Genomic DNA, 19,839 nt, shown 5'->3' on the forward strand with positions numbered 1-19,839 from the left:
ATTATGATTGAAAATAAATCACAAAATAACCATAAATATTCCACACAAACAATTATTGTATGTTTGTGTTTACAACTTGATACTGGTACATGTATCTTTCATTTCAGACATATGCATAATACCTGGCTATACCTCTGAGGGCAGTACGCATCACATACACTTCTACTCAAATATATACCGGTCAATGCATGTCGCGAACATTAATATCGTTATTAATTTCAGAGTTATTATTGTTATATTCGATGTTACGGTGATACTGCCGATATCCAAGTGAAATGCATAAATTATGTTAATTAGGGTCAATCTACGTCCACACATGGTCGGTATTGACCAATCAGTGTTTGTTTAACTTCTGCTCGCGTGCAGTTCAATTTCTGTTTTTTACCACGTTCCTGTTCCAGTCAACATTTTTCTACCGCTGTCGTTTTGGAATAAATGGTATACAGGTTGTGATTGTATCATTATCGGAAAACCTAACCGTCTGTATTTCTGTGATACCATTCACAATGCATTTACTGTTGATGTTGTGTATGTTTTACCTCATTCTCATAATCGCATCATGTTATTTGTATCTATCTAGGATTTCTAACAAAGAAGTAGAAGGCTTGTTTGGTAAAGCTAAATTCTATGTTTTACGCCATAACTATACTGGCGCCCTGGAGTTGATCAATCAAGCCGTGGTTGCGTATCCAGGGTTTATGCCAGCGCTGATAGAGAAAATGAGGTTACAGTTGGCATTGCAAGACTGGGAACAGACTATGGAAACTGCTCAGAGGTGAGTAGTTTGAAAACTCAGAATCCTAAATGACGCAGCAGAAAATCCTACCTTTAAAAACCTCATACTATACAATGCAGTTATGGAATTTACATTTTATAAATAAAATAAACAAAATAAACAAATGAAAAAATCTGTTATCACAGCAGTTTTGTTTGTTCTTTTGGTAATTCACTTCAGCCACATTTACTTCAAAATTATGCAGTTTTGGGGGATAACTACGACTAGAGTTTGGGAGGTTTTGTAAGGGTTTGTATATTTTAAGGATTTTGATAAGCTTTGGTATGGTTTGGGTTTCAAACATTGTTAAAATTATAATATTTTTTTCCCAGAGTACTTTAAAGTACTTTATTTTCGCTTATAAATAATTTTTGCTATATTCGCTGAAGGGATGATTCAGTGAAAATAAAATCCAGCGATTATATCTTTTTTTTATGTAATTACATGCAACTCATCATCAAAAATCTGTGAAAATTAATTACAGTTAATTAAAATATTTTACAGTAATATGGTGCAAATGCCCCTCATCTACCAACATAAACCACTAAGTTTTTATCCCCTTGCTTCTCTCAACTTTATCTACACAGGGCGTTATCACAAGATACATACTGTATAGAGGCTGTACGTTTACAGATTCTACATTTATTGTGCAGAGACGGTAGCTATGATGAGGTATGTATCATCGAATTAATAAACACACTATACACTGGTGTGTAGTACAGGTAGTTGGTGTGTCTGACTTTAAAATTGTACCTGAGGTTGAACCTGATGAGGTTGAACACCAAATACTGTAGAATACTTTATTTTCGCTATTTTCGCTGAAGGGATGATTCCGTGAAAATAAAATCCAGCGAATATACTTTTTTTCCTATATTTCACATTAAACTCATCAAAAATCAGTGAAAATAAATTCCATACAAAATGCCCAAAAAGCCTTTTCAGCGAAAATTAATTCCAGCGAAAATGAAGTATTCCACAGTATATCTTTTTTCCTATATTTCACTCGTCAAGAATCAGTGAAAATAAACTCTAAACAAAACACCAAAACATTTTTTTGGAGTGAAAAATTAATTCCAGCCTTAGAATAAAAAAGTATTTCACAGTAATTTTTCTGCTGAGTCTGTGTACTAATGTAAAATACTTTACTTTAGCTGGAATTAATTTTCGCTGAAAAAACATTTTGTATGTAATTTATTTTCTCTGATTTTTGGCGAGTTGAATGTAAAATATAGGAGAAAAAGGTATTCTAGTATTCCCTGGATTTTATTTTCACTGAAGCATTGCTATAGCGGAAATTCCTAGCAAAAATTAAAGTATTTAACAGTAAATACATTACATCTGTTTGCAGGCTGCTACTAAACTCGGTGAACTGATACAGTTGTTGGATAGATTTGAACCCAAGAATCCATGGTTGTATTATAGTATGTCTCAAACCTTCTGTAGAGCGGTAAGTCATTGTAAATACTTTCTTATAAGCAGTTCCCTCCAGCTACAAAACCTGCGACTGTAAAAGGCCATGGTGTATGGTTCAAGCTTAACTCGCAGTGCAGTAAAGCCTGAGAATAATGTCTCATTTAGCAAGCAGGCTTGAAGCTACTGTAAAAACATTCATTTTCACTGACATTTAAAGCGCGGCAGTCGTCGCACTGCGCATGTTCGACATTTGTGTTGATAAATATTGATTTTCCCACAATCCAATGCGCTCTTCAAATGGAAATCACAAGTATGAGGTTTGACCTGGGCGTGACTTGCACTGATTGCCGACGGTGACTCCTTCGATGCCTTCCAATCACTAAAACTTACCTAATTAAAGTTTGGAAACGTCTCAGTTCGTACTCGTTGATCTGCGCAACAGTCAAAGTCGCCATCTTTGTTTATATGAGACCCATATATCTCGCACATGCGCGAGCGACGACTACCGCGCTTTAATTTCAATGTTTTGAGGTTTTTCACTGGGGTTTAAGTTTATGAGCTTATGTCAGAGAAACACTGAGTTCTATTGTTATTCTCCAAGTTTACGTTGGTTTAATTCTGCAAATTTCATTTTTCAACATCAATAGTGAAATTAAAAACCATTAATTAATACGTTTACAGTTAGCTTAGCTTGCTTTAAAAACTACTATATGCCTAATTAAGTAATCTTTTAATATAAGTTAAATTATTGATGGCAATGATACTTATCCCCCTTTTCATCACAAATTCACAAAATAGTCCCATTTATGGTCTGCACTTTCCTTCAGAATATTGGGACAAAAATAGCCAAAAAACTGGTAATTTACTCAAATTTGCGTCTGTTGGTTTCAAAATTAGAATTCATTTCCAGAAGTATTGAAGATTATAAGTGCTGAAAAATTTGGGTGGGAAAACCAGTGATGAGTTGTTAACTTCCTGCCCCTTTACTTTTATAGCTTAGGCCAGACTTTTTTAATTCCTTGTTTGTCGAGATTTTTTAAGGCAATTTTTTTGAGGAGGGAGAAAATGCAACTTGGATTTGTTATGCGGCAGTCGGGAAAAAAAATGAAGATAAAAATAAGTTTTTTTAGCAATTTTTTGCACTTATAAGTCGGCGGGCGTGAGAAATTACGCTGAAATAACATTTTATTTTTATTTCATTTTCAGCTCCTGTTCATTCGGCGGGTTTGCTAAACAAGGGATAATAAAAGTCTGGCCTTACCTGTACATATTTAGATTACACCAATAGATATAATGTATCAAGTGCACTTTTAGGCATGGTTTGACCTTGACTCCAAATTCAGAATAAACATCACTTTCAAATAACCGCAACCCTGTATTTTACCTGAGTTACTATTATAAGACACATTTTAGGCAGATTCCTGAGTTTAGATATATAAAGCAGGGGTTTTACTATAAAAAATGAACAAGAGGGAGCACACACCGGCGAAGAAGCGGAGAGACCAAGCGAGAGGATAGGTGTGGACGGGCGGAATGACCTGGAAACGTCACATCGGAAAGTTTCTGTGCCGTTTTAACGGTGTATCTGTCGCCATTGAAATATTTTGGAGTAATTTTAGTGTATTTGTTGTCCAGACACATTGTCAGCTGTGTTGCTGGGAAGTTTTCATGGAGAAAAATATATTTGAGAAAGATTTCATGTTGTATGGCAGCACAGAAGTGCGCAGCTCAAGAAATATATTTATGACTTGAAAGTTCAATCGGCAATTCAATAAGAGAGCGCCATCCGAGATTATCCCTGGTTTAGAAAAATTCCTGTAAAGCTAAGCTAGCTCAAGCCAGGTTTAATATTAAGTTACACTGTAGTGAATTTCTTTTCTCTTTTTTTTTTTAGTGTGGAAGAAACACATTGGTTTTACAGCAGACATATACATTGATGGAGAGAGCACTTGGACTTGACAATATGAATTCAGAATACGCCACAGAGGCAGGTTATGAGTTGCTACTTCAAGGAAAAGTCAAAGATGCTATGAAACTCTACAGGAATGCTATGAAACTAGATGAGACGAGTGTTGCTGCCCTCACAGGTGAGTCAGTAACTCTAAAGTACTGTGAAATGCTTTATTTTCATTGGAATTAATTTTCGCTGAAAAGGCTTTTTGTGCGTTTTGTATGGTATATATTTTCACTGATTTTCGATGAGTTTAATGTGAAATATAGGAAAAAAAGTATATTCGCTGATTTTTATTTTCACGGAATTATCCCTTCAGCGAAAATAGCGAAAATAAATTCCAAGCAAAAATAAAGTATTCTACAGTACTGTAAAAGGTAGACTGGTGCAGTAACTTTGTCGAGTGGAGCTTATCATATGAGTGATTGTCCGTCGTCTGTGTCAATGTTTTACTTTTTTGACTTCTTCTTGAAAACTACAAGCCTGAATGCTTTGATACTTGGTGTATATGTACCTTGGGTAGACCTCTCTCAGATTTGTTCATTTCATGATCATATCTTCAATTCTCTAATTTTGGTGAATATTTTTGTCATTTTTGGTAAAAAGTGATATTTTCGACTTCTTGTTAAAAACCGCAAGTGCAATTGCTTTGATATAACATACATAGGTACTACATGTGGATCTCTCTCAGATTTGTTCATTTTGTAGTGATATCTGTAGTTCTCTAATTTTAATGAATATTTTTGTCATTTTTGGTAAAAAGTAATATTTTCAACTTCTTGTTAAAAACCGCAAGTCCAATTGCTTTGATATTACATATATAGGTACTACATGTGGACCTCTCTCAGATTTGTTCATTTTGTAATGATATCTTTAATTCTCTAATTTTGGTGAATATTTTTGTCATTTTTGGTAAAAAGTGATATTTTCTTAAATTTGTTAAAAACCACAATCATTTATGGTGAAAAATGATATTTTTAAATTCTTCTTGAAAACAGCAAGTCCCATTGCATTGATACTATGCATATTGTTCATTTTCTAATGATATCTTCTGTTCTTTAATTGAAATGTGCATTGCTAACAGCGGAGCTATCTCAGCCGAGAGGCTGCTTGTTTTTGTAGTTTAAATAAAAAAAAAATTGCGAAATGGAGGTGTTTATTCTGCAGGAAATTAATTGCTATTAAATATTCATGAATGCACATATTATAATGAGGTGGGCGCGTTTTAATATTGCTTCTTTTGCTGACTGGAAAATGGGCTAAATTAAAACCCAGTGAGTATGTAAAATTTAGCATAGAACACATTATCTAAATGATAAAATAGTGAATTTGAAACCCACTGAATATTAGTCATTTAGCCACCCAGTGAAAATTAGTCATTTTGCAGTAGCCTTCTAATGTCAACAACTTTAATTAATATTTTCCTATTACTATATTTGCTTTTGTATTGCTAGAAGTTCAACATTCACCAACTTTAAATATCATATTCTGTCTTTTTACGTGATAGGAATTATTAAGTGTCAGCTTCTTGAAGGACATTTGGACGACGCTGAACAACAACTTGACTTTCTCAACGCGATACAACAGTCAATAGGAAAATCTTCAGTAAGTCACAAGTTTTTGTATTGGTAGTAGAAAAGTTGGGACTTGTAAATTGTAAAGAATAAGTTGTAAAGAATATATGTTACCATCATGCTATAAAAGAGGGATGATATACCGTAGTTGTCCGAGTATAAACCCCTCCGGGAAAACGGCAAATTGGCGAAAAATTAGGGGGGAGGAGGCTTATAAACAGATAAAAATTAAAACTCCCCTGTGCGATAATTTATCCTAATTTATTCATAAACAAATCGTTGTGTGTACGATACGAGTGTTTTCATCGACTAGCATCGTCCAAATTAACTTGAGGATCGGCCATTACGCCTCAGGGTCACTAAATTTTACTAAATGGAACAGCATTTGACTCTGCGTTTCACATGAATATTGGTCTGTACGTTTTGGGGTAATGAAAGTATGAAAGTATATTCTAAATGACGTTTCAAATAAATAATTTGATAAATGACTTGTTGTAAAGTGCTTATACTCGAGCAGGGGTTTATACTCTGACAACTACGGTAATCTTAGCATGGATTCCAACATGTTTTTTTAATATGCATATATGTCATAATCATAATAATAATCCTGTATGTGTAATGTAAACACTTACATAAATGTCATCAGTGGTGTATTCATGGTCAAACTAAATTGCAAGGTTGTAATACTTATGCTATGTTTTTTTTATCTGTATTTAAATATCCATGGCCGAAAGCCCTTGGCTAATCAGAGTCGCGATAAAGTGTGGTTCTATTGCACCACGAATTCACTTAGATCACTGTTGAAAAAATGCAAGTTTGATTGCTGTCAAAATGTCATCCTTTGATTGTCTAATACAAATCTTTTCTCGGGCTGATTGACCAGCGCTAAGTCGGTTAGATCACGCGCCCCGGTGACTATGAGAATTAAACTCGAGTCAACGGCCCTCGTTCAAATTCTCATAGTCACCTCGAACTATGATCTAACCTATAAAAAATAACGTTTCTTAAAGATTATCTAGACTTTATGAAATTCTGAACACAAACTTTATTGCTTTTACTCATCTGCATCATTTTTATATCTCCGACACTAGAGGGCTTGGGTTACGTGAAAGGTGTATTATCTGTTCCAGTTAAAATTTACTTGTTTGTGATGGGTTCAAAAGCTGTTATCCTCGAGGGCGGACATCCGGGCATTTTCACCGCCTGGCAACCCGCGGCGGTGAAAACAAAGGCCCAAAACTCGCATAAAACGGTACTTTGGGATGATTGTTGAGACTCCTCTGAAGAGTGTAACAAGATTAGCCCTACATGTGTAACATATATGAATTTGGTTGTTCAGGATTACTTCAAAGTTGAGTTTGTGTTGTTTTCTCGAATTTTCACCGACTCGACCGGCGTTCCACAGCAGCGCGCACAGAGCCCATTGAAATGCATGGTACAGTGGTGCGCGTCTTAGCAACGTGGAACGTCTGTGACGTAGCTCCGCCCCCGAGGATAGACCGTTTGGAATTATAGCGTTATTAATCGGCTTCTGTACGAGAATGGGAATTTGTTAGCTGGTATCCCTAGTTCCTGGCAGTCTGATTAGCATTCAACATTTGCGAGTTGAAATAGACCATTTTCCGTTCACTGCGAGAATCACGCGTTATGCGTGAAATCGGACGTAAAAACAGGACAAACAAAGGTCATAGCGTCGTAGTTGCGTCAAACATCGCGTGGGATTCGACAAACACGAAGTACTTTGGGGGACATTTCCATGCTTAATAATGTGCTGTCCACATTTGATGATAGGCAATTTCGATTAAGTAAGGGTATTCGGAAGCAATATTCCTCTGTCGAAGATCGGCCGGTCGATGTGAGTTACGAAATAAAGAAATTCTAGTTCAAAATCAAATCGTTCGATTTTTGCGGCAGACGTTTGAGGCGCGTTTTTCATACATCTCGCGAGATCTCGCAATTGTACGGAAAATCCCTTATTAACCCCCCTACAAAGACAAAATTTTACAACATAGTGTGCAAGTTTCCATGGTAACTGCATAACTCAAACTTGTCTGTTTCAACCCCTGTTGTCTATTTCAACCCCTGTTGTCTGTTTCAACCCCTGTTGTCTTTTTCAACCCCTGTTGTCTATTTCAACCCCTGTTGTCTGTTTCAACCCCTATTGTCTATTTCAACCCCTATTGTCTATTTCAACCCCTGTTGTCTGTTTCAACCCCTGTTGTCTGTTTCAACCCCTATTGTCTATTTCAACCCCTGTTGTCTGTTTCAACCCCTATTGTCTATTTCAACCCCTATTGTCTATTTCAACCCCTGTTGTCTGTTTCAACCCCTGTTGTCTATTTCAACCCCTGTTGTCTGTTTCAACCCCTGTTGTCTGTTTCAACCCCTATTGTCTATTTCAACCCCTGTTGTCTGTTTCAACCCCTGTTGTCTATTTCAACCCCTATTGTCTATTTCAACCCCTGTTGTCTGTTTCAACCCCTATTGTCTATTTCAACCCCTGTTGTCTGTTTCAACCCCTGTTGTCTATTTCAACCCCTGTTGTCTGTTTCAACCCCTGTTGTCTGTTTCAACCCCTGTTGTCTATTTCAACCCCTGTTGTCTATTTCAACCCCTGTTGTCTATTTCAACCCCTGTTGTCTATTTCAACCCCTGTTGTCTGTTTCAACCCCTGTTGTCTATTTCAACCCCTATTGTCTATTTCAACCCCTGTTGTCTGTTTCAACCCCTATTGTCTATTTCAACCCCTGTTGTCTGTTTCAACCCCTGTTGTCTATTTCAACCCCTGTTGTCTGTTTCAACCCGTTGTCTGTTTCAACCCCTGTTGTCTATTTCAACCCCTGTTGTCTATTTCAACCCCTATTGTCTGTTTCAACCCCTGTTGTCTATTTCAACCCCTGTTGTCTATTTCAACCCCTGTTGTCTGTTTCAACCCCTGTTGTCTATTTCAACCCCTATTGTCTATTTCAACCCCTGTTGTCTATTTCAACCCCTGTTGTCTGTTTCAACCCCTGTTGTCTATTTCAACCCCTGTTGTCTGTTTCAACCCCTGTTGTCTGTTTCAACCCCTATTGTCTATTTCAACCCCTGTTGTCTGTTTCAACCCCTATTGTCTATTTCAACCCCTGTTGTCTGTTTCAACCCCTGTTGTCTATTTCAACCCCTGTTGTCTGTTTCAACCCCTGTTGTCTATTTCAACCCCTGTTGTCTATTTCAACCCCTGTTGTCTATTTCAACCCGTGTTGTATATTCACCAGGAATTGTTGTACCTAAGTGCCGTGTTAGCACGTAAACGTGGTAAAAGTGGTGATGACACTGTCCAGTTACTGAATGACTGTACGGAAACTCACTTTGGATCTCTCAAAGGCCTGCCATTAGGAATGGTCTACTATCAACAATTCAACCCAGACTTCTTAATTGAAATCGTCAACGAGTATTTATTATTTGCACCATCAACGGTAAGTACATTTTCTCATCGTCATGGTTACTCGTGCACATTGTCTGCTCCAATCAATAAGTACCTTTCCCTTTGAAAGAATTCATTCTCGGTTCATCGTGTTTCAATTGCACACAAGATTTGAGAAACTATAGGATGTAATGAATCTTTTGACCAGATCCTGGCAATTTTTGGGGTATTATTGTCGCAGGGCTTGAACTTCATTGAGACTATTGTCTCAGTACCCTGAGGAGTTTGATGTACAGATTTTTCTTTTACTTCCTTTTATCAAATTTTGTTTTGATAGCCTTGAAAAGCAGTATTTTCCGGTCCTTTGGATACTGATTTCATTGCACGTGTATGTAGCATCGTCATCCCTATGGATCGAATGGTATTGGCCTATTGTTGAACGCTAGCCAACATCATTAAACAACATGGCGGACTCAATTCGCCAAAATGCCCAGGCATCAATCATAAAAAGTGTGGATAGCTGCAAGAGTTCGCGACTCTGTTTCAAATTTTGAGCATAAATGAACATTATACAGGAAAAGGATTGCTGCCGCTGCCCAGCGCGTTACCTATTTCTCCAGGTTCGTTTTGCGCGTATCCGGACAATCCCATGTGTGGGTGGGGTAATACAAATTGCAAGGACGTGTGACTATTTTATGGATCATGTAAAGTACCAGGAAGTGTGATATTTTGAGGTCATACAAAGTACCAGGATGTGTGATCTTTTAGGAGTCATGTAAAGTACCAGGATGTGATCTTTTAGGAGTCATGTAAAATACCAGGATGTGTGACCTAGTGGGGGTTATGCAAAGTACCAGGATGTGCAACCTTTTAGGGGTTATGCAAAGTACTAGGATGTGCAACCTTTTAGGGGTTATGCAAAGTACCACGATGTGTAACTTTTTAGGGGTCATGCAAAGTACCAAGATGTGATCTTTTAGGAGTCATGTAAAATACTAGGATGTGTGACCTCGTGGGGGTTATGCAAAGTACCAGGATGTGCAACCTTTTAGGGGTTATGCAAAGTACCAGGATGTGCAACCTTTTAGGGGTTATGCAAAGTACCAAGATGTGTAACTTTTTAGGGGTCATGCAAAGTACCAAGATGTGATCTTTTAGGAGTCATGTAAAATACCAGGATGTGTGACCTAGTGGGGGTTATGCAAAGTACCAGGATGTGCAACCTTTTAGGGGTTATGCAAAGAACCAGGATGTGTAACTTTTTAGGGGTCATGCAAAGTACCAGGATGTGATCTTTTAGGAGTCATGTAAAATACCAGGATGTGTCACCTAGTGGGGTTATGCAAAGTACCAGGATGTGCAACCTTTTAGGGGTTATGCAAAGTACCAGGATGTGCAACCTTTTAGGGGTTATGCAAAGTACCAGGATGTGCAACCTTTTAGGGGTTATGCAAAGTACCAAGATGTGTAACTTTTTAGGGGTCATGCAAAGTACCAAGATGTGATCTTGTAGGAGTCATGTAAAATACCAGGATGTGTCACCTAGTGGGGGTTATGCAAAGTACCAGGATGTGCAACCTTTTAGGGGTTATGCAAAGTACCAGGATGTGTGACCTAGTGGGGGTTATGCAAAGTACCAGGATGTGCAAGCTTTTGGGGGTTATGCAAAGTACCAGGATGTGTGACCTTTTGGGCATTATGCAAAGTACATGTATCTGGATGTTTGACCTTTTAGCAGTCATGTGAAGTCCCAGGATGTGTGGACTTTTTGGGGTTATGCAAAGTACCAGGATGTTTGACTTTTTGGGGGTCATGTAAAGTACCAAGATGTGTAACCTTTTAGGGGTCATGTAAAGTACCAGGATGTGATCTTTTAGGAGTCATGTAAAATACAAGGATGTGTGACCTAGTGGGGGTTATGCAAAATACCAGGATGTGTGACCTAGTGGGGGTTATGCAAAGTACCAGGATGTGTAACCTTTTAGGGGTTATGCAAATAACCAGGATGTGCAACCTTTTGGGGGTTATGCAAAGTACCAGGATGTGTGACTTTTTGGGGGTTACGCAAAATACCAGGATGTGTGACCTTTTGGGCATTATGCAAAGTACATGTATCTGGATGTTTGACCTTTTAGCAGTCATGTGAAGTCCCAGGATGTGTAGACTTTTTGGTGTTATGCAAAGTACCAGGATGTTTGACTTTTTGGGGGTTATGCAAAATACCAGGATGAGTGACCTTTTGGGCATTATGCAAAGTACATGTACCTGGATGTTTGACCTTTTAGCAGTCATGTGAAGTCCCAGGATGTGTGGACTTTTTGGGGTTATGCAAAGTACCAGGATGTGTGACCTTTTGGGCATTATGCAAAGCACATGTACCTGGATGATTGACCTTTTAGCAGTCATGTGAAGTCCCAGGATGTGTGGACTTTTTGGGGTTATGCAAAGTACCAGGATGTTTGACTTTTGGGGGGTTATGCAAAGTACCAGGATGTGTGACCTTTTGGGCATTATGCAAAGTACATGTACCTGGATGTTTGACCTTTTAGGTGTATAATATTTTATATATTTTTCATCTCTGACACTATTTGTCCTTTATATTTCATATATTGTACTCTATAGGAGATGATGGTAAGTTACACATGAAACTCCCATAGTTTCAAATATGCACAGTTTTTTTAGAGTTTATTTATTTTATTATTTCTTGTGAGTGTTAGCTATTTAATAGCATGGTTGGATATTTTTTTTTCTGTGATATTATTACTGTTACAGTAAGTTACTGTTGATTTTAAAGATTTTATTTAGTTTTTGTTAATAATATAGTTCAATTTTCAAATTCAATTTATCTTCACACTTCCATAGTTATTTTTTGTTCAGTTAGCTTTTTTTTTTGATTTTTAGATGTGTTTTTATTTTCATTTTGTATCTAAGCAAGGTATGGTGTAAAATGTATGTTATCATTGTTGTTAACTGTATGTATTGTCAAATATTTTATTTCAGCTGGAATTAATTTTCACTGAAATTATATTTTTGGCGTTTTATATGATATTTAATTACACTGATTTTTAATGAGTTGAATGTAAAATCTAGGAAAAAAAATATTTACACTGATTTTTAATGAGTTGAATGTAAAATCTAGGAAAAAAAATATTTACACTGAATTTTTAATGAGTTGAATGTAAAATCTAGAAAAAAAATATTTACACTGAATTTTTAACGAGTTGAATGTAAAATCTAGGAAAAAAAATATTTACACTGAATTTTTAATGAGTTGAATGTAAAATCTAGAAAAAAAATATTTACACTGAATTTTTAATGAGTTGAATGTAAAATCTAGGAAAAAAAATATTTACACTGAATTTTTAATGAGTTGAATGTAAAATCTAGGGAAAAAAATATTTACACTGAATTTTTTTATTGACATTGTCTTCCTTTAACTAGCCCCACTCCCTAAAAAGGCTAACTAGAAAAGATACAAATGCAGTGTGTTTCTGGTAACCTGGCCTTGCATATGACTCTAATATGACCAAACCTTTGGTCAAAGAGGGGAGCTGTTTCAAGAAATAGGAATTAAAAATAAACTAAATAAAACAGACAATTTCATTAAAATAATGACGTGCTTCATACCCCTGGCAAAGTTTCTAAATAAGGCAAAACAGAAATCAGGTATATGATAGCTATCACCTCTACATTGGGAGAATCCTGTAACTATCCTTAATTTGTTTGTCCTATTAAGTTTTTAACATCTTTTATTTTTAATTTTATCTTATAGACTAGCTACTGTATTTTTTCTTGTGATCTGTATTTTATTTACCATACTGCACCCTCTGATGGCATAGTAGTGTAATAAAGTTATTATTTAAGTGGCCAGCGGCTGCTGCTGGCTGATTACTTGACGCATTTTTCACACAAAAAATGACGACCCATACAACAAATTTAATTTGCATAATTCTTCTATGTAGCCGTATAAACCAACATATAGGGAGAACAATTCAATGTGTCATATTTTTATTAGATTAATTTAATAAAAAAACTCTACCCTATGATAAAATAAAATGTTACAATCATTATGTTTATTTTATTTTACCTAACCATCTTTTTCTCTCTCATTCGTCACCTTGTGCTATCGATCACCCTCTATTTATAACATTTCACTGTCCCTTCTCTCAATATCTTCTTTCTCTCTCTTCACCATGTGTTGTAAAGCTGCATTTTTTTGGCAAATTTGATAATATTTTTTAATCACGGTGATACTTGGACAAAATTACCTCTGTCACCAAATGAAAGCACACATTGTGATATATCATGTGACATGGCATATATTCTTGTTAGGTGAATGCAAATACTGTAAAATGACTAATTTTCACTGGGTTTAAATTTCACTGATTTACCATTTCAGGCATATTCAGTGGGTTTTAAATTCACGGTTTCGTCATTTAGATAATGTGTTCTATGCTAAATTTTACATATTCACTGGGTTTTAATTTAGCACATTTTCCAGTCAGCGAAATAAGCAAAATTAAAACCCAGTGAATAATTACCCCCTTTACAATAACTGGAAAAAGAAGCATTAGTCCATCAAATATTCCTTTATACAGCTGTTTAATGAAGGAAATGCAGGCTATAAACAGGACTATTTTGGGAATTTGTGATGAAAAGCGGAAACTGATGGTGAAAAAGGTTAAATTATCATCACACATAAAATTTGGTTGTGTCAAATTGTATAATAATTGGTACATGTGGTACCAGGCTTTTATCTCTCTAACAAATTTGACACCATATTTGTGTTTTTAGCGAGTCACAAAAACATTCACTTTGAAGCATGGCTCAGCAATCCCAGACTTGCACCAGTACATTACCTAGAACATGACTTCTCGTCAACTTTTAGTCAAGTATCTTAAAATATTGTCCAGCTTCTCATGTGTCTCATATTGCATTACAACAAAATGTAATTTTGACTGTGAAAACTCTTTAAAATTGTGCGCCAAATTCTTTTAAAAAAAATAATGATTTAACTATATGCTTTAATTTGTGGTGTTCAAAACTAGACAATTCTAACTTGTTGGGCATAACATAACATGGAAATTATTTTTTTTTTTTTTTTGGAAATTATTATTAAATGAATTAAATTTAAAAAAAAAAAATGTGTTGCAAAACTTACAAAATTATCTCAAAATATTGTCCATCTTCTCATGTTTCTCGTATTCCATTACAACAAATGTAATTTTGACTGTGAAAACTCTTTAAAATTGTGCGCCAAATTTTTTTAGAAAAAATAATGATTTAACTATTTGCTTTAATTTGTGGTGTTCAAAACTAGACAATTCATGCTCTAACTTGTTGGGCATAACATAACACAGAAATTATTATTTTTTTTTTTTTTTTTTTTTTGGAAGTTATTATTATTAAATGAATTAAGGCCAGACTTTTATTTTCCCTTGTTTCGCGAACCCGCCGAATGAACAGGAGCCGAAAATGAAATATAAATATAATTTTATTTCAGCGTAATTTCTCGCGCCCTCCGACTTGTAAGCACAAAAAAATGCTAAAAAAATTTTTTTTTTATCTTCATTTTATTACCGACCGCTGCATAACAAATCCAAGTTGCATTTTCGTGGGAATATCATGATCAAAGTACCAAAGTCTCGCGCAGATGAGAAACATGGTTATACATGGAATAAAATTTTATTTCATTTCTTCTCTTCGATCAATGATCTCACTTACAATTCTTTGAGAATAACACAAATCTAATGAAAAAAAAGAATTAATTATATTTTTTCCCCCGCCCTCCTCATAAGAATTGCCTTAAAAAAACAAGGAATAAAAAAAGTCTGGCCTAAATTTAAAAAACAAAAATCTGTTGCAAAACTCACAAAATTATCTCAAAATATTGTCCATCTCCTCATGTTTCTCATATTCCATTACTACAAATGTAATTTTGACTGTGAAAACTCAAATTCATTTAAAAAAAATAATAATTAACTATATGCTTTAATTTGTGGTGTTCAAAACAAGACAATTCATGTTCTAACTTGCTATGCATAACATAACACCATAGTCAAATGAATTGAATTTAAAATTAAAATGTGTTGCAAAACTTGACGACTTTTTTGATGTATGTGTCACGTTTATTATATTACTTTGGGAATTATGACTTTCACTGTTTTCTTCAGGTGATTCAACAAATGTTAGCAACTATATTTCCATCAAAAAAAAAAATCACTATTTAATAAATCATGCAAAAATTAGTCCATTAACTCTTCCACAACTACCTCAAAATAAGTTTTTATGGTTAATAGATTAAAAAAACAAAAACATGCAGCTGATTTCCACTTATCTGAAAGTGTTTTTACTGTTTTTGCATCTTATTGTCCAACTTTTGTTTCATTGTCAGCGTTATATCACCAATTATTCCACCACTGATTGACCCATGCATGTTATCTGTGTTCTGTTTCATGTTGTCTCAATGTTTCCACTGTGGATGTTTGTATCTTAATTCTTTCCTCCAATCAGCTTCATAAGGTGAGAACTATCTCTTGCTGGTAACGTTCTTTATACATGTATAACAAAATTGTTACTGGTTTCCGTTGTAACATCAACAATTTTGCTAGGAACCATTGCAAGCAAGACTGTTAGACTAAATTACTGAAATGTGGGGCTTGCATTGAAGATTGAGTTGTGTATTGTACCCTCTAATCTGTTATTGGCTGATTGCTCAAGGCCAGCCTATGGAGCCTGTGTTAAAACATGGAGGTGCTGTATTGGACGCCCTAACTAAGTCTGATTAAGTTTCTAATCTGTTATTGGCCGATTGCTCAAGGCCAGCCTATGGAGCCTGTGTTAAAACATGGAGGTGCTGTATTGGACGCCCTAACTAAGTCTGATTGAGTTTCTAATCTGTTATTAGCCGATTGCTCAACACCAGCCTATGGAGCCTGTGTTAAAACATGGAGGTGCTGTATTGGACGCCCTAACTAAGTCTGATTGAGTTTCTAATCTGTTATTGGCCGATTGCTCAAGGCCAGCCTATGGAGCCTGTGTTAAAACATGGAGGTGCTGTATTGGACGCCCTAACTAAGTCAAAATGAGTTTCTAATCTGTTATTAGCCGATTGCTCAAGGCCAGCCTATGGAGCCTGTGTTAAAACATGGAGGTGCTGTATTGGACGCCCTAACTAAGTCTGATTAAGTTTCTAATCGGTTATTGGCCAACTGCTCAAGGCCGGCTTATGGGGCCTGTGTTAAAGCGTTGTACTTCTGTATTGCACCCCCTAACTAAGTCTGATTGTGTTTCTATTCTGTTATTGGTCGATTGCTCAAGGCCGGCTTATGGGGCCTGTGTTAAAGCATTGTACTTCTGTATTGCACCCCCTAACTAAGTCTGATTGTGTTCCTAATCTGTTATTGGCTGATTGCTCAAAGCCAGCCTATGGGGCCTGTGTTAAAGCATTGTGGTTCTGTATTGGACCCACTAACTAAGTCAAAATGAGTTTCTATTCTGTTATTGGTCGATTGCTCAAGGCCGGCTTATGGGGCCTATGTTAAAGCGTTGTGCTGCTTTATTGCACCCCCTAACTAAGTCTAATTGTGTTTCTATTCTGTTATTAGCCGATTGCTCCAGGTCAGCCTGCGGGACCTGTTTTGAAGCGTTGTGCTGCTGTATTGGACCCCCTAACTAAAGCTGTACCAGGACTAATGGAGGGTCTCTTTCTGATGGGTAAAGTCAAGTTCCTCTCTGGTGATATTGACGCTGCACAGAGTACATTACAACACTGTCTAGATATTAATCCCACGTTCTCAGATGCTCATTTGCTAATGGCACAGGTATGTCAAACGTAATCTGATTGGCTATTGGAACAGGTATGTCAAACATAATCTGATTGGCTAATAGCACAGGTATGTCAGAAATCACCTGATTGGCTAATGGCCCAGGTATGTAAAAAGTAATCTGATTGGTCAATGGCACAGGGATGTCAAAAATCACTTGATTGTCTAATTGCACAGCTATGTCAAAAGTCACCTGGTTTGGTAATGTCACAGATATGTCAAAAGTTATCTGATTGGGTATGTCAAAAGTCACTTAATTCGATAATGGCACAGGTATGTAACAATTGATCTTATCGGCTAAGGACACACATACATCAAAAGTAATCTGATTGGCTAATTGCACAGCTATGTCAAAAGTCACCTGATTGGCTGTTGGTACAGGTATGTCAAAAGTTATCTGATTTGGTATGTCAAAACTCACTTGATTGGATAATGGCACAGGTATGTAAAAAGTAATCTGATTGGCTAATGGCACAGGTATGTAAAAAATCACCTGGTTTGGTAATGTCACAGATATGTCAAAAGTTATCTGATTGGGTATGTTAAAAGTCACTTGATTGGATAATGGCACAGGTATGTCAAAAGTAATCTGATTGGCTAATTGCAGAGCTATGTCAAAAGTCACCTAATTTGGTGATCGCATGAATTTTTGAAAACAACTTGACCAGAAACTAAATTAAAAACTAGCAACCGGTTAAAAAATACTGTAATAATAATAACAGTAATAATAATACTGTAATACTGTAATACTGTAATAATACAGTAATACTGTAATAACCAAGATTCAAAGTAATATCATTGTAGTTAACCTTTTTTTGTGTGTGTACAATAACTTTTCCTTATTTCTTCATAGATTTATGCACATCAAGGTAGTTTCAAGCAAGCCTCACAGTCCTTGGAACAGGGATTGAGTTATAATTTTGAGGTCAGTATAACTATTATGATGATTTAAACCACGTCTCTGGGTGTATAACATTTTAACGCGCGGTAGTCGTTGCGCATGTGCGACATTCGTGTTGATAAACATTGATTTTCCCACAATCCAATGTGCTCTCAAATGGAAATCACAAGTATGCTGTGCTCTCGCTGTCGCTCGCAAATGTCGTAAATTACGAAATTTTGACAAGATTTACGAACAAAATAAATATATATTAGTAGGATTTACGAACACATTTTGTACAAAATACCCTTTGCAAATCGCCCTCATTTAATTGTCAAAACTCCACTGTGATCATCACGTGTGTTACTACGGTTTGAGTGATTGCCATTTTAAAATTAAACAATGTCCCGTTACTTCTAAGATTGCAACAATCATTACACGGTGATCGCGTTCAACACAGAACTGCCATTAAATGTATTTTTCCACTCTAAAGTTATTTTGGTGTCATCGCACATGCGTAGTTTAGTCGGCATGCGTTTCAAGATAAAACATTACTCTCAGTATGGGACGGTTTCATGATGCCCTGATCAAACACGTGATTTGTTTATTTAGGGAACTGATCATTACCACGCAGCCGGTTTCCTGTGAGTTTGACTCGGTTTACCGTACCGGTCGTTGCTTTACCGTACCGACTGTTGCGTTACCGTACCGGCCGGACAATTACCGTACTGATAGGACCAATACCGACTATTTATCACCTTCGATTAATGAATGCATGGTAAACAAAGCCCCGGTAACTGATCGGCGCCCTGCCGGTAACCGTGAGTCATGCATGAATTAATTGGGCATTTTGCAAACAATAAGAATTTTTTTTTACCCACCCATTGAAAGTGAATAATTTGAAAAGAACATGACTTGTACAACAGAGTGTTACGTCCCAGTCGACTAGAGGACTCGATGGTTTAATGATTTGTTTATATTTGTCAGTAGCTCACACAGTGGAAAGAAAGTCGGACAACCGTCGAAATACAAATAAATAAATTAAATAAAAAAGTCTTTCTGAAATTTCATGTTTTTTTTCAATATATGTGTGTTATTCACATATTCATGATCGCCTGTAACGCTATAAAACGACAGTCCTACATCGTAGCTTACCCACGACGTTGAATAAAACGTCTCAACCTGTCGCATGAATTCGATGATACTTGCATAATGTGTCAGTGTGACTCGCTTGGCCGAGCTCACATGTATTTAAATTCGGGCTTGGGCGTTCGAAAATCTGTTTTGATACTTTGTTGACAATAACACGCGCAACGCGTGCACGTAGTCCAGATAAAATTCAAGTGCGTAAAACGGAATTTGACCTTGCTCTAGGTCAACATTTTTCTATTGCTTTTCGACCTCATTTTGTGAGTTTGCTTATGGAATTGTCCAAACATATTTACCCGATATTTACACACCTCCTCCAACAATCCCCAATGTAACTTTATTATAACAAAACAGAGTGTGCAAGTGTGCCGGTATATCTCTTTTTGGAACATGTGATTGGCCCTGAAAAGGGCTGTTTGGTTTGGGGCAGAATACGATTTAGAGTGGAAAGGTCGGGACTTTTTTTTGTTTTACAAAAAAAATATAATTACAGCCAATACAAAGTCAGCTTGGACATTCAGTTGCGAGACATAACAAAATAAACGGTGCCAGCGATAGATTTTGCGAATGAAAGAACAAACTAAACGCAATCAAAGGCGCCGACCACTCGCGTTGGAAATAAACTTAATAAAACGCGTTGCGACGAGAAATCTCGTCTGCATCTATCATTCACGCAAACGCACACACATGCTATTTTCGTATGTTGAATACGTTGGTAACGTCGTCAAATATTTAGCCCAATCACTGAATAAAAAAACATCCAAGCACACGTGCACTGGCGCCAGATAAAGTGAAAAAATGAAAACAAAATTACGTCTGCACTGTGCATTTTTAACAATAACCAAAACCATTAGGTTACATGCCA

General features: G+C 36.3%; 1 protein-coding gene across 1 annotated transcript in view; it reads left to right on the forward strand.

The window, feature by feature from the left end:
* LOC100375115 (tetratricopeptide repeat protein 21B-like) overlaps window positions 1-19,839 on the forward strand; it is a 79,092-nt gene that overhangs the window by 9,910 nt on the left and 49,343 nt on the right. Inside the window, exons 7-14 of the mRNA XM_085494607.1 lie at window positions 581-775; window positions 1,363-1,447; window positions 2,124-2,222; window positions 4,083-4,275; window positions 5,647-5,744; window positions 8,971-9,171; window positions 16,727-16,942; window positions 17,799-17,870. Of these exons, the coding sequence (XP_085350733.1) occupies window positions 581-775; window positions 1,363-1,447; window positions 2,124-2,222; window positions 4,083-4,275; window positions 5,647-5,744; window positions 8,971-9,171; window positions 16,727-16,942; window positions 17,799-17,870 (1,159 nt within the window). The remainder of the gene's footprint in view (window positions 1-580; window positions 776-1,362; window positions 1,448-2,123; window positions 2,223-4,082; window positions 4,276-5,646; window positions 5,745-8,970; window positions 9,172-16,726; window positions 16,943-17,798; window positions 17,871-19,839) is intronic.

Source organism: Saccoglossus kowalevskii, chromosome 20 (genome assembly GCF_978046115.1).
Source record: "Saccoglossus kowalevskii chromosome 20, keSacKowa6.1, whole genome shotgun sequence".
NCBI classification, from domain to species: Eukaryota; Metazoa; Hemichordata; class Enteropneusta; family Harrimaniidae; genus Saccoglossus; species Saccoglossus kowalevskii.